Genomic DNA, 15,751 nt, shown 5'->3' with positions numbered 1-15,751 from the left:
TTGGAATGGGATGAGTCCAAGTTCCTATTATTCACATATACGAAAATCATGAAGAACAGGGAAGGGGATACATTCATATAGCGCTTGCTACCTCTGATGAGGTGTTGAATCGCTTTTCGGTGGGTTGCATGGTACTTCGAAACCCAAATAGTGTTATGGGGAATTTTTATAAGGAAATATGAAATTAATTTGAGCGGTTGCCATGTTAGTCTGTTATTTAGATTGAAATGGATAATGGATGGATAAAAGAGGTACGGGTCTAGAACTTTTTGTTTCCAGCTCATAGCAGTAGTAGGAGGTTTGGGATGAGTAAAGGGTAGGAGTCAGAGGGAAGCGTTAAGAAAGGCTTGTTTGTGAAATATGAATAGTAAGAGGTATAAGATGATACAAGGAGGGGTTGAGGAGGGAAAGTTCTAGAAAGGGTTATTGTGGGGATCATAGTAGTTAAAGGGGGTGTGGGATGAGTGAGAGAGTGGAGGTAAGGGATATATTGAGAGAGGTATAGGGTGAGAAATAGGGTAGTGCGTTGGAAAGAGTAGTAGAATAAGGTTTGAAATGAGCCAGAGTGGGGGTGGAGGATATATTGAGAAAGGTATAGGGTGAGATATAGGGTAGTGCATTGGAGATGCTGAATTAGAAGCAAAGATACATAAGTACATGGAAGGTATAGATGTATAAGGAATGTTCTATATGTAGATTTAAGTTGAATAAACTCAGACCTTCAAGTGTTGCGGTACTTAAGTTAATTTATTTGATTTTATTAATGTTTATTTTTTGTAATTTTATAGTGAATCAATTGTAGATAGTTATTTTAAAAGATTTACTTATTTATGCAATCACCTATATACATGTTAAACATAGAATAATGTAAGTATAAATAATATGTACATTTGTGAAGGAGATTTAATGAATATAAATTAAAAAAGCGAATTACTATACACTTTTATTCAAAGCAATACACATATGTAGGTACTCCTCTATAGTCCAAATAAATCCTTATATACAGAGGGATATGCTGCATGTTTATGTTTGAGTATGGAGCTTATGTGGTGAGGAACCAACTCTTGAGTAGTCTTCTGAAGATAAGGTAGTTATCCATGGATCTTATGTTTGGGGGTAAAGAGTTCCATAGTTTGGCTGCTTGAACAGAGAAGGATGGGCCACCTATGTTGTTTTTCTTGTATGGTGGGATTTTGAGGTGAGGTGCCAATCTAGAGCGGAGGTTCTTTTGTTGAATGTATTACCTGATTTTATTCCTGATGAAGAACGGTCCTGTTTCTATTTATCACTTTCTGGGTGATACAGAGCAGCTTCAATGTGGATCTTCTGGCAACCAATTACCAATGTAGGGCTTTCAAGGCAGGGGAGATGTGTTCTTGTGGTTTTATATGTAAGAGTAGTTCGGCAGCAGAGTTTTGAATCCGTTAAAGTCTTTTCATAGCTGTTAAAGATGATCTGAGGTATAGGCTATTGGTGTAATCGTGTTTTGACAGAACAAGAAAGATAGTAGCCTGGACCTTGTGTGGAAATTCCTGGTGGGGGAAGGTGCGTTGCAGAATTTTTATAGTAACAAAGCTTGATCTTGCAAGTTTGTCTACTTGGGCATTCATTGATAGCTAGGAGTCCAAAGTAATTCCAAGGTTTCTTACTTTCTTTGATACTTTAAGCGGCGTTCCCAGATCATCAGGCCAGGCAGCGAGGAGTTGGGGATAGTTTTTCCAATAGCCACACATGAGTATTTATATTTTGGAAGCATTACATTTGAGATGACTCCATGTCATCCAGTGATCCACGGCTCTGAGCAAACTGAAAACTGGTGAGTTTCCAGTTCTTTGTGGCTTTCCAGTTTAAGGAGTATTTGTGTGTCATCTGCATATTTATAGCGTGTGAGGTTAAATTGGTTGAACAGTGCCTGTAATGACTTCATGTAAATGTTAAAAAGCAGTGGTGAGATGATCGAGCCTTGAGGGATCCCTGCTTTTATGAAGTACAGTTTGGACGAGAAAGGGGATTATAGATGACATTTGTACTGTTTTGTAGGTAGGATGTGATCTAGTCGAGAGCAGTTCCCTCTATGCCGGCTTCGTTGAGTCTTTGTATTAGTATGTCATGGCTAACTGTGTCAAAGGCAGCTGAGAGGTCCAAGAGAAGTAGTGCAGCAACCCCATTCCAGTCAACTGTGTTCTTAAGGTCATCCCAGATGGCAACGAGGGCAGATTCTGTGCCTTTTCCTGGCCGGATTCCTGTTGGGAAGACTGAAAGTATGGAATTATCTTCAATGAATTGTGACATCGGGGTGAATGCTGCTCTTTCTATCAGTTTGTCAAGGAAAGGTTCATTTGTAATTGGCCTGTAGTTGTCGGGGTTAAGCAGGTCTAGGTTTGTTTTCTTTAGTAATGGGCATATGCATGACTTTTTGGGATATTCTGGATATATTCCGGTAGTTAAGGAATTGTTGATGATTTTTCTTACTGGTTTGGCAGCAGAGGTAGGTAGCAGATTTTTCTTGAAGGTGTGTGGTGGACACAGGTCAGAAGGGCTGCCGGCAGGTCTGCTTGCTTTGACCAGGTCCATACATTAATTGTGTGAAATTTTTTGGAAGGAATGGAGAAGCTGAGTTTGTGTACTCTTTGACTGTTGTTTTGGAAAAGGGTTGGTGCTGGTGGTTTTTCTTTGTTCAAAATAGGAGTCAAACATGTATGCTTTGGTCGTGTGATGATTTGCCAGTTTGTCTGTGAAATCTTAAATAATGGGATGAGCTCCTACTAGGTAATTTGGTTTACGAAATTTGTTGAGAATTTTACAGAATTGTTTATTTGCACACTTAGCACTATGAATTCTGTCTGAATAGTAACTTTCTTTTAGCTTTTTTGACTTGTATAATCTGTTAAGTTTCTGTAGGTGAAGTTCGTCTTGATTGGTGTTTGTTTTGAGTTCTGTATTTTTCCAAGGTGCCTGTTTTCTTGTGTTCTTTTGTGTCTTTCTTAGTGGTATTAGGATATCAATGCTTCCTATAGCCACTCATAACGTTTTTTCAACATAATGTATCATGTTTAGGTCTGTATTAGATGTTAGTTGTGTTTCTAAGTGTTCTAAATTAAGTTTGTTCCACAGTCAATAGGTGGATGCATGTAAGGTGGTTGTAGGTGTGTTGCTTTGTATTGTTTTATGTTTGAAAACAAGCAAATGGTGATCTGACCATGTGACCGGAGTCATTTTTTTTTTTTAAAGGTAACTAGTTCGGTATGTGCAGAAATGACATCTAGGATGTGTCCAGCGATGTGTGTGGGGTTGTGGACGATCTGGTTTAGGTTGTGCGTTTAGGCCAATGATGACTGTTTTCGGATGGGGCATATTAGGTTTGTCAATCCAAATGTTTAGGTCACCCAGAATGTACAGTTTGGAGTGTAGTGTTCTAAGGTTTGAAACATTGTCTAGACGTGTGTCTGGGAATGTTGCATTGCTAGGTGGAGGTATGTAAAGGAGCAGGAAGTTACAGGAGGAAGATGGTGTAGGGTTGCATCTGGTAAAGAGGACCTCACAACCTTGTATGGAGACATTGTCAGCTTCAGTGAAATTCTGTACAATAGTTTTATAGCCTAGAGGAACAGCTTCATGTAAAAAGGGTGGCCTAATAGGCTGAGCTGAAGGGTATTAGTCTGATTTTAAAATCGATTTTAACCTGCTTTTAATTCATTTGGCACTAACCTTGCACTTTATCATTCTGCTTGCCTCCATATGGTCCATGATCCACCACGGTTTCCGTTTGCATGGGGGGGGCATTAGAGAGGAGGCACTGCTTGGGGAAATTGACTTCCGGGTGGCTGGCTATTAAAGCCGTATGGCTGAGTGGATGCGCACCGTGTGCTCGCGCACCGGGTGCTCCGCTGGCGCGCCAAAGGCAACCCGTCGGCGCCTGTCCGTGGCCGACTGGGGCCAGAACCCCTGGCCCCCTCGTCTACAGGTAAAAATGTTTATTCATCCTCCAAAAACCTAAGGTTAAGGGATTTGGGTAAAGACTATTGTTGCCACTCTATGTATTTATCTAAAGGTGATTTATCGTGCCCACACAGTTCATTCAGGCTGTGTTCCATTTTAGAGATACAGCCTGATGTACAGATTCTACACACTCACAAAATGTTTTTTATTCAATTGTAGATCTTTACCTAAACACTATACTGAACTTAATATACTCCTAGAAGAAGAACAACCAGATGTATTATTTTGAACTGAAACCTGGCTCCACAAGGACTGTGAACATGATTTGGTACAAATGTTCCCTCCTAGTTATAATATCCAGTGCAAAGATCGTGAGAGGAGGAGGGTGGTGGCATTGCTATTATTTTTAAAGGACTCTTTTAAATGTCATTTTGAGACCAATGTCATTTCCGACTGTGAAAGTTTATCTTTCACCATTTCGTTCTCTCCAGCGCTCATCTTCTCAGGAATCTTAATGTATCGATGCCCGGGGGTGTGTGGGCAATTTCTTAAATTTCTTCCTGAAATGGTGGCCTTATTAGCAAGTTATTTTCCCAACATTACCCTTTTAGGAGATTTTAATCAACACTTTGATGATCGGAATGAAACAGATGCCTTGGATCTTATCCAAGATGTATTAGTGATCCAAATAATACAAAAAGTCAAAGGCCCCACGCATAAGAAAGGCCATACCTTAGGCCCTGTTTTCACCAACAACAATGAGCTGTCGGTTGGGGCACCTATCCCTTTGTCTTGATTGGATCACTCTTTGATCCCCAATTTGCTCAACTCTCCAACCCACTGTTGCAGAATCCATTACCAGGATAGTCTGCCCTTCGTCTAAGCTTTCTGTGGAATCCTGGACCTCTGTGCTTAAAACCTCAAAGCCTAATCTGGATCCCAGTCCCATTTTATCCTCCAAAAAGCTCATCTATTGGATAGAGTCATCACTTAAAACAGTTATTCCTATTAAATCCAGCCACACAAGGGTGAGAGGGATCATCTCTGTGTGATATTCGCATAAGCTATGGTTACTTAAACAGGACTGTCCAAAAACTGTCCAAAAACTTTACCAATCTGAAATAAAACAAGCACTGGCATAGCCAATAGGTCTGACTTTTGGGACCTTATAAGTATTTAGTTATGCAGCACAATATGCTTGGTCCAACAGCATTAACTGTTGCATGGTTAAACACTTATAAGGACCCAAAGGCGAGACCTATTGGCTATGCCAATGCTTGTTTACTCTTTTTATTCTGCAGTCTGGTGATGACCTGGCCCATGGTATGCCGAGAGCCAGCAGAGCTGTTGAGCGTGTTTGTAAGATAAGGGATGGTGCTCGTCGTGATGGCTTCGGATAGGATGCAGCTAGTTTTGAAGATGTGCGAGTAGGAAAGGGGCGCTTGGAGTTCCATCAGGGTGGGAGTGATGTGATCCTTATCACACTGCACAGCAACCCCTGAAACTGGCCACAAAATAAAATACTGGAAAGGCCAACTCAGCCACCCATCCTTCAGAGTTTGGCAAATGGAGTGCTATGTTGTGGCGCCAAGGAGCAGCAGAACAGCAGAACAGCACTGTGATTTACAGTGCTTAGAAACGGCAGAACTGCGTGCTGTATGAGTTTAATATTAGAACAAAAGGCAATCAAGGTTTGTGAAAAGCTGAACCCCTCCCAAGTTCATCTGCTCATGTATAATGAACAATACAGAAGAAACTGCAAGACACCTGTGGGGGGGGGGGGGGCCGTTATTCTTCTCCTGAGCAGGAAATATCACAGCAGACGTCTGGGCCCAGGGCTCTTTCCAGTCAGTCTGTTAACACGACCTCAAGCTGGCTATCGTGTCTGGAGTTTGCACGGGACGAGGGGGGCAGGACGCATGCTGTACCCTTCACAGGCTACAGACCCCCCGTGAACCCTTCTGAATACCGCAGGAGAAGGACTTACTCTCTGTGCTCGGTTACCGCAGGCTCCTCGCTCCCACAAACGCCAGGATTTCTACGCAGTCCTGTTCACTCTGGAAAGGAGAGAGAAAGGTCTTGTTATCAACACTTAGAATCGCTCCGGGCTGCTGAAGACTTTCCGTGTTTTGTTGCAGCAACACGGGGCTGGCCGGCGGCCACGAGAACAGAGATCACATGACACAAACTCCTCATCCGTTTTCTTCATAAGGAATAAAGGAGCTCATTTATTGAGTGAAATTAGAGCACAGCACTCTGTGCCGCGCACTTGTATTATTACACATTTACAAAGGCAGGGGGGACAAGCACAGGGAGGACCGGGAGCTGGGCAAGCACACAGAGGGAGTGAAGGTGGGGCTGGGGCGGGATCATCGAGGGGGCAGAAGAACACGACTGAGCAGCTGAGAAACACTTACTTTTGTAGAGTGCTTAAACAATGAGAAAAGTGAAAGTGATTGCAATCGCGATGCACTTAATTACCTGTGACGAACAAAAGACAGATGGCGGCTGCGCGCGTGCACGCCAGCATGCATGCAAGCTTGAGGCCAGGAAAAGAATGTGGGATGCACTTATAAACCCCCTGACTAAAAGTCAAGCATGCAGCGCATGCGCTGCTCTAGGCTTGACCTAAAAAGCACAGGCGCTATACTATGAAGGAAAAATTAACTCTGCATTTAACACTCCCAGGGAAATTTTCCGCATTGCGAAGAATATTTTAGGTCTCCCATCTCCTGGCACATCAACTGTTACATCCTCTGATCGCTGTAACAAACTTACAGATTTTTTCCATGGATATATATAGAACCTGTTATCTGGATCTCCATGTCCCAGTGACCTTTTAGCCATGAACAGGTTCCCAGATCACACTGAGTGTGAGATGGTGACCTGGTATATGTTGTCCACTAATTAAAGTAGTCACCCTGTTCCAGTCCACACGACCCTTATGATGTATGAGGTCAAAGATAACCTTTAGAAAGCTATCCTAGTGGTATCTGTGGGGAGCAGCCTTCAGGCTTAATCTTGAAGGAATGTAAAGCAGCTTGTTTTACCAGAATATCACCGCCTGAATGACTAAATGAAAACATTGTATAATTATCACAACTTGACTAGACACAGTGCCTAAAGCACGTAGAATCGCTGGAAACCCAAGGAACCACCCAAGGTAGTGACACAGGGAGCCCACAGAGGATAGGTGCAGTGAGGAAACACGACCGCGTTCTCTGTACAAATTTATGGGAAATTTGTGGTACTGTGTTACCTATCCCAGAGGAGCCGGGTGCATAGGGGTCAAGTGGCGTCGGAAACCTCTGTCGTTTTCAAGAGAGAGCTGCAAAGATGTACTGCTGCCATGAAGGTGAAGAGTGTCTGGGGGAATCCAAGCCTGGATTCGAGGTGAGAGGAACCTGAAAGCAGAGGGAAAAGGGTCTGGGTCACTTCACTCAGGTGACCAGGGGCTCGGTAGTCGAATGCCCACCAATGTCGGTTGCTTCAAGTGTGAAGAAGGGATGCTTGACTCTGCAGCCACAGGGACCAGGAGACATCGAGGATGACCAGGATCCAGAGGTGAGCTGTCCCACAAAGGATGTCGAGTGCTGAGGGGTCAATGTCCGGCTGGGGCAACCCACGCAGGAAGGACAAACAGGTTACGGTGTGGACTAGCAAGGTCCAGGGGAATCTCCAAGCAATGGAAAGTCGGGGCTAGTCTTAAGCAACCAGGGAAGCCAAAGAACAAGCAAGGTTACCCTCGCCAGGACCCACAGGCCAACGGACTAGGAGTCACAAGACGACTTCACGCAAGTTTGCAAAGCACCAGCCCACGGAGCACTCAGTTCGAAGAGGCCAGATTTCTTCTATGCAAATACTGCTCGGGATCAGGACTACATGGAGTCCAATGCACAAGCTCTGCAATCACCAACAAGCATATGCACTTGCAAATGTACTCGGTGCACAGGGGTTCAGGTCACATAGTCCCCACGAGGGATACTGGTCTCAGAATCGCTGAATGGGAAGATCAACCTCAGGGACCTTTTGAAACTCACCTTCTGTGTTGCTGAAATCTTCGGAGTCCTCAGGAGCTCGGCAGCAGCAAGCCGGTCAGATGCGCTTAGGTGCCTGCTAGTGCAGGCAAGTAACTCCTTTACTCCAAGGGAGATTCTTCTGTCATCCAGCATCGTGCAGACAGTGGAAGTACTTGGTTTCTTCTTAGTAGAATCTTGTCTAGGTACAATCTAAAGTCCTGTAGCCAAGTAACCCACTTTATACCCACAGGAAAGAGTTGGACAGATTCCGGGGACCCTCCTAGGGGAGGGGCAGGACAGAGGGGTGACTACACCCATGTCCTTGTCCAGTTTCACCTCAGAGCAGGAGCCAATGTGCACCCACCCAGCCCCAGTACACTAAACCCTGTCTTGGAAGCGGTTACACCTACCTGTGACAGGATGCCTATTGTCATGCCCTCCTCTGCTCGAACTTGGCTCAACAGCAGGAGAGCAGAATCGTGTCTGTGGCTGGCAGCATCTGGTAGACCAGTGACCCATGAAGCTCGCTTCTGAAGGGTGGAATCATACCTCTCACACCACTTACAGGTGTGGAGGTATGATTCCAAGGTGTATGAAACTAAACACTAAATGTTCCCAAGCAGCCATTTTAAAGTTTGCATTTACAGCGAGGTTATAATGCAACTTAACCTATATGTCTGGCTGCATCACAGACAACCCCGGAGAATGGTCTCCGAAGGCTGCCAGGGCCCCCACTCATGCAGGGGCACCCTCTCACTTAAAAAACCCAGCACCATGCCTTCAGGATTGATAAGACCTGCCAAAGGGGTGACTGGTTTTTAAGTGTAGTGATTTAGATAGATATAGGAAACCTATATTTAAGTAAGTGGTGCAAGCACCAGTTTACACAGGATGCTGAAGCAGACCCGTTGTGTCATTTTGAAGGGCCTCTTATGGGTGGCATAATACATGCTTCAGCCCAAGGTAGGCCTCTGGGGTACATATGCCCGGGGTACATGGTGTACCATAAAGTAGGGACTGATAAGGGTCCCCTAGTATCCAATCTGGAGTGTACCTAAAGTATATACATAGCAATTTAAGTGAGAAGGCAGATAGACTGGGGTCCTGGATAGCAGGATCCCAGTCAGACGAGTCCAAAAACAGTGAGACATCCGCAAAACGTGGGGGTAACCATAAGAAGCAGATCCTACTTTCCTACATTATGGACCTGGATACTTTATCACAAATATTTGCTCAAATAAAATCGGGTTCTCCCATCGATCCGGTACCTCCTCACTTCCTATGCAAAGTTAAAGATGTTGTACTCCCAGTCATACTGGAGGTGATAAATCTTTCTATCACCACCTGCCAAGTCCCACCTCTTTGGAAACATGCCATGGTGAAAGCTCTACTCGAGCCTTAAACCCGGACGTCTTGGGTAACTATCGTCCTATCTCCTTGCTTTGCATGGTTTGTAAGGTCTTGGAAAAGTATGTCAACACGATTCTCTCTGATTTCTTAGAAACCCATAATCTTCTGCACTACTCTCAGACCAGCTTTCGTCCTCAGCATAGAACAGAAACCGCACTTTTGCTGTAGTCGAAGAATCAAAAAAAATCCTTGACCAAGGAGGAGCAGTAGCCATCATCCTCCTTGATCTTAGCTCTGCATTTGATATGGTTAACGTTGACATACTTCTTAACAGACTTAGTATTGCCAGTCTGTCAGGTGGAGCCATTGCCTGGCTTAGATCCTACCTAAAAGGTAGAACTATCCAGGTCTTTGTAGGAGAAACAACTTCTAGAAGCCTATCACTCAGTTGTGCAGTTCCTCAGGGCTCATCACTGAGCCCTACACTATTTAACGTGTATATGAGACCACTTGCTGATATTATCTTGCCATATAGGATTAAAATTGTCATATATAAGGATGGTACCTAGTTGGTAGTAGCCCTTAACCATCCTCAGAATTCTCCCTCTGACCTGGAATCTTGTCTTGAGAATGACTTAGTGCATGTAATCAGGCAGTCGAACTCTGTTGTGGGTGTTGACACATTCACTGGTCATGTTAAGGTCACTCTGTATATGAATTACATTCTTTTTGGACTAAAACAAACAAGCCTGTCGAATTTCAATCATATCTCTCTTATAAACTCGTTTTCTTCATTTCCAGGTTAGAGAATGATTTCACCTGCTATTCTGCACTGCAGACATCTCTCTTGGTTAGTGTGTTAATCATAAAGATGGTGGTAGCCCCAGATATAGATACATGCTAGGAATGCTAACGTTGCAGGTCCTCATCTCGACATTAAAAATGATCCGTAATAGGAAAAAGGATTTAACATGGGCTGGAAAGAAACTGTGCCTCAAACCATCCATTAGGTTACCCTGAACTCACCACTACCGCTTGGCATATCACCTCTCACAGCAGCTGCTCCTGACTCCTACTTGTAACGACTCAACATGTCCCCGTTATTGATTGGCATTGAAAGGCAGCACCTAAGCAGCTTACCAAGGCTCACTTGTGTTTATTGTGGGCAACATACATGTGACAAGGTTAGATCGCCAGCGGTTGAGTGACTGTTGTCTGCAAGGACGCAAGCACACAAACAACTTGGCATTCATGGTTGTATACACAAAGGGGCTCTACTATGCTACAGTGCACGTCAGTTGATTTGGGGGGGGGGGGGCGTACCTTCAAATAGCAGAGGCGGGTCTCTTGTGGTGTTCTCATGCTGAATGACGTGAACGCCAATCACTCTCTCAAAACCTCTGATGACCTGCACACTTAATTCAAAGTAGCTTGCTCCCAATGCTGGAAAAGTCAGCTTGTGCATTGTCTGACCGGCCACAATAGCCCTGGCAATTTCTCGCTTCTAGTGGGTGTCTCTAACACTGTCATATTCTGGGTGGGTTCAACAGTGTTGTGTCTGGGCTCTATGGGGTTCTGATCCAGGCAGTGTACTGAGATGAGGTGTTCACAGAAATTAGGGCCCACTGGCAAATCATTCCGGGCCTGAAATAGTAACATGATGACTAGTCGACATTGTTAAACACACATGACAAAGAACTGAAGGAAGCACGACTCAAGTAGGCTTATTTTAGAATACTCCATAACTGGTTTCAAGCCATTTCATTGTCAAATATTTGAATATCCTTTTTAATATAAAATAAATTTAACAGTTGTTTAAAGTTTATTATTGTAGAAATAATTTTCAATACATAATAAATAAATGTAAACATTTTACTTTAGGTGGGATTTTAAATACATCCATAAATTATGATTTTAATTTAATGTTTTTACGGTAATTACGTATTTATTTCAAAATTATTGCTTTAGCATTTTTTTGCGTTCCATAGCTAAAAGAAATATATACATTCATATTTGACATAACAATTTATTTTAGCTTTTTTTTCAATGTTTAATGAACTTTTTTACATTTTCCTACACTTTACCATAGGGACATCTCCACCCTGTCTGTCACAAGTTACTAGTTCTGACTTTACCCTGGAAATTAAGCTCCATCCCCTGGTGGTTAGAGGGTGAGGACATGCAAGTCTAAACTTAGTAGAACATTTACACTTGACAATGGCAAACTGACAAAAGCAGTAGATTTTCTACAAAGTGGAATAATGCATTTAAATGTGTAGATTTTGACACTTGTAAATGTATCTTTGTGAATAGTTCCTTTAGATTTTAATACAGGCACTTGACAGGTAATGTCTGACACCAGTGTGTCTCAATAATCAGTGAATAGAGTTCTGCACCTAAATGTCCACATAAAGGGCTGGTCCCACTCACTTCACCCCTGAAACTGTCTCTGTCCCTCTCCCTTTCTCTCTCTCACTCTAAGAACACTGTAATGTGGAGCTGTCATTCCATCTTTTTCTAGGACTGCTTTTGTTTTCCTGTCTGGCCATATGTGTGAGAATCAGTCTTCTCTTTCATCGCTGAACGAATATTTGTAGAATGGCATTTACATTGTATTTGTACTCACTGCTCACTCACTGTTTCATGTTCCGTTCTTAAGCATGTTTTTGTTCACTAGGTATCATTTCCCGACCAGAGGCTGAAGATATTTTAAAAACAGGGAGTGCAGGAAGCTTTTTAATCCGAATAAGTGAAAAAATCAAAGGATATGTTCTCTCATATCGCTCAGAAGAAGGATATAAGCACTTCATGGTAGATGCTTCCTGCAATTCATATAGCTTTCTTGGAGTAGACCAGCTGCAACATGCAACTCTCGCTGACCTTGTTGCATATCACCAGGTATATTTTCTTAATTAAGCAAAAAGTGTTTACCATTTGATCCAAAAAGCTAAAAAAGATCTATAGTCCTGTTTAGCTTTTATAGTATATGTGACACCTCCCAAACGTCAGCAACCACCACAATTTATTTTGTTGTCCAGACCTGTCCATGTATGCTTCCTTCGTAATTTTGTGCAGCGTTTCTGTTCCTTCAATACACGGAGTTTAAAATGTTTGATGTGTAATTCTTGGTAATTCTTATTTGGATAAAAAATGTTCCATCATTTGAATTTTTGAAGCTGTGTGAACAATTAGGTTCCAGTTTTCAAAGTGAAATTGTACAAACTTTGCCATGAAATTGTCTCAAAGTAATTAGCATGCCTAAAACACATATTCAGATGAAGTATTTAAGGTTAGGTACATTTATGACTAAGGATTGTTTCCACAGAAAGAAGAGCTGAATGCATGGCAATCATCTTCTCACCAATGTAAAATACTAGTCGTGCATTCCCTAGAAACTGAAATCTTCATAAGGGTTGTGGTAGAAGAAGTCCACAGGCCATATCATGACGACTCTACGCAGAGCCGACTAGCTGTTTATTTGCTCTTGAGTTGCCTAAAACTCACACATAACTCAGAATTTTGCACTGCAGCAAGCTATCCTTAAAGGTGGAGGGGCCAAGCCCCGCACATTTTGGACATAAAGAGTGTCTGTCCGATTGAGCAACGGTCAGTCTGACAGACGTTCTTTTTTGCAGGTCAGGCAGCCAGGAGCTAGACATGCGATAAATGTGCAGTCCCCTAGCTGCCTGAGATGAACTTTGCTGGGCTGAGAATGTCTCATCTCCTGACCCCATCCTACTCTGTGACGAGATGTTGACTGCAGTCCCAATCCTCCAGGCACCTCCTAGGCTTCTCTCGCCGAGAGCTGCAGCATTGAAGTGTTGTTATTTATTGACTATTTGGTGTGTAGATATATGTATGAATTTATGTATATTTGTGAGTGAGTGTTGTGAATGGATATCTGCGCGAGTGGCTGCATGTAAATGCATGTGTGTGTATGTGTGTGCCCCCTCTCAGTTGTACTTGCCAGCCGTCACTGAAAGAGAAACCGTCTATGCTCACTGAGGTAGGAAATGAGGGGGATCTCACAGGATCCTGGTAGCTATTTGTGAGCCGGATCTGAGATCCAGCTGGCCCTGTGAAAAATGCTGAATTTGTCCTTTTTTAATTTTCTTACTCTTGAACACAATTCAGCAGCTTCTGCACTTTATCAGTTTTCTATTCGTAACAGTAACCTGCAGGTGGCAAGCAGGCTTTCAAATATTCACTTCCAGCTAGGCTAAAAACAAAGACCCTATTTAACAGGCTATACGCCCTTCTGTTGTTCAAGTATCCTGCAGGGAGCCTCTGGAGCCTAGCATTTGGACACCAATGCAATGGAAGGAAAAAATGGCACACAACTTATCACTTCACCAGTACTTTTGAAACACCATGATTTGAAGGCAGGTTTTTCACTTTATTCAATCTCCCGTATGTCAGAAATGTGCATGCACTATAAGAATGCCAGATTTATTTGTGTGTATGAGTAATTATATGTTAAGAGTGCATGGTCGGGAGAAACACAAAGTCAGGATTTGAAGCATAACATAATGATTGGGGTTGCCTATACTAACAAGATTGTATTACTTCCCAAATAAACCCATCTTTGCACACTTAGAATAACAGCAGATTGAGAAAATACAATACGGATTTAAACCCACGATTTGCAGTGGGTATGCAGCTCTTCACGCTGGTTCATAGTTTACTGTGCTGTATTAGAATAACTACAGCTTATGAACTGGAAGTAACAAAAGGATATCCATGTCAAAAGCCGTAACCCAGTTACCTGTCTACCTGAAATACAAATCTGTGATCTGCATGTTACACAATGTGCTTTGCAGCTGGCATTTTAACCATCTGTGCACTCCCAGAATCATACTAGCCGCCAGTTATCTCACCATTATGATCCCCCTGAAAATTGCTGGGCATGCAAAGATCTCTGCAGCAGGTGTCTTACCTCTACAAGATACTTGAAAATGTAGCTACCCCATTTCCGTTGCCATACCTTGGCCCTCAATGTATGGGTTCCCGTTTACGAATTCCAGAACTGAGGCTGACAGTTTCTGACTTCTATGCATACATTAATTTGGCGAAATTCCTAGTTACATGTTTGAACTTTAGGCACCTTGCTTGCAAAACACAGACAGCCAGAGCCATTATGATACAGCCCCAAAGCTGAATATGGCAAAGGTCAGGCTCCCAAAACAATATGATCAGAGTATCTCTCCAAGGCAGACCACTTGTGTGTAGGAACTGTAGGGACAGTAGGGATTTATCGCCTCCTAATGACCGCAATTACATAGTTAGTAGAAAATGAAGAGGTCTCGGTGCTCCCACAAAATATCCTCCTTAGGTTACAGCTCTTCAAGAAGACACTGAAGTGCAATATAATTTCAAGCAGTCATGTTCTGTCACTTAGTTCCATCATTAGTGTTCTTGGAAACATTCCAAACAAAAAAAGCACACCTTCAGAGCACATGACTAAGCCCATAAATGTGAGAGTGTCAGTTTTGTTTTAGATATGATAAGTTCATTTATTGAACTCCATATGCTAATTGAATAACAATATTTGAATAACTAAACACAAAGCGCTGATCTTTGGTGTAAAAGGCAAGATAGAATGATGTATACCTACAGTTTCGAATTGCACAATAAATGTTTCATATTTGAAAAAAATAGTGCTTCCAATAAGTGGTAAAACCTATCTACTTAATTGTGACAGTAAGAAATATTGAAAAATATATATCTTTGTTTGAATTTTAAAGTCTTTATTATATTTTTTTCATTACATTTGTGTCCTGTTTTATATCTTTTGATAGCTCGGCTCGTGCTTTAGCTCCTACAGACAGGTCAGAGCCTGGCTGTGCTCTACCCAAAGCTGTTTATTTATTTTATTTTATTTATTTTATTTTAAGAGTTTTCTATAGCGCGAACATGCCCCTTGGGTATCAGAGCGCTTCACATTACATGAGGCAGTTATTGACAAGCATTGTTATAGTACACGTTCACAGTGGTATGAGGTAGGTACGTAAACAGCAATAGAAAGATATTATCAATTAAGAGTTATACTTAAATTACATACAGAACATGACGTAGGTTTAGTATACAGTTAAATTTAATGTGTACTAGAAGCAATAGTTCCTGAGTGTTTATATCCTGTGCATTTTTCAGTTGCAATCCATGGTCATATATTGTGTAGTTCTGAGCCTTGCCTATGGAAGGAACTTACTCATTAGGAAGTTTTTAGTTTCCCTCTTAAAGGATGCTGTGTCTGGAATTTTTCCTAATGCTTCGAGGAAGTGAGTTCCAGATTCTGGGGGCTGCTCCTGAGAAAGCTCTATCATATGTTTTCTTCTTCCGGAAGATGGCTGGTCTCAACACCAGCTCCTTTGCACTCCTGGCTGGTCTGTTTCCTCCAGATAGTTTAATTTTCTGAGCAAGGTAGTAGTGTATTGTAGTGGCGC

General features: G+C 42.5%; 1 protein-coding gene across 5 annotated transcripts in view; it reads left to right on the top strand.

The window, feature by feature from the left end:
- SH2D4A (SH2 domain containing 4A) overlaps nucleotides 1–15,751 on the top strand; it is a 764,817-nt gene that overhangs the window by 696,496 nt on the left and 52,570 nt on the right. For all 5 annotated transcript variants that reach the window (XM_078676366.1, XM_078676363.1, XM_078676364.1 and 2 more), the window contains one exon: nucleotides 11,986–12,206. In XM_078676366.1, the coding sequence (XP_078532492.1) occupies nucleotides 11,986–12,206 (221 nt within the window). The remainder of the gene's footprint in view (nucleotides 1–11,985; nucleotides 12,207–15,751) is intronic.

Source organism: Lissotriton helveticus, chromosome 2_1, assembly GCF_964261635.1.
Source record: "Lissotriton helveticus chromosome 2_1, aLisHel1.1, whole genome shotgun sequence".
NCBI classification, from domain to species: Eukaryota; Metazoa; Chordata; class Amphibia; order Caudata; family Salamandridae; genus Lissotriton; species Lissotriton helveticus.
This window is presented reverse-complemented; position numbering and strand designations above follow the sequence as displayed.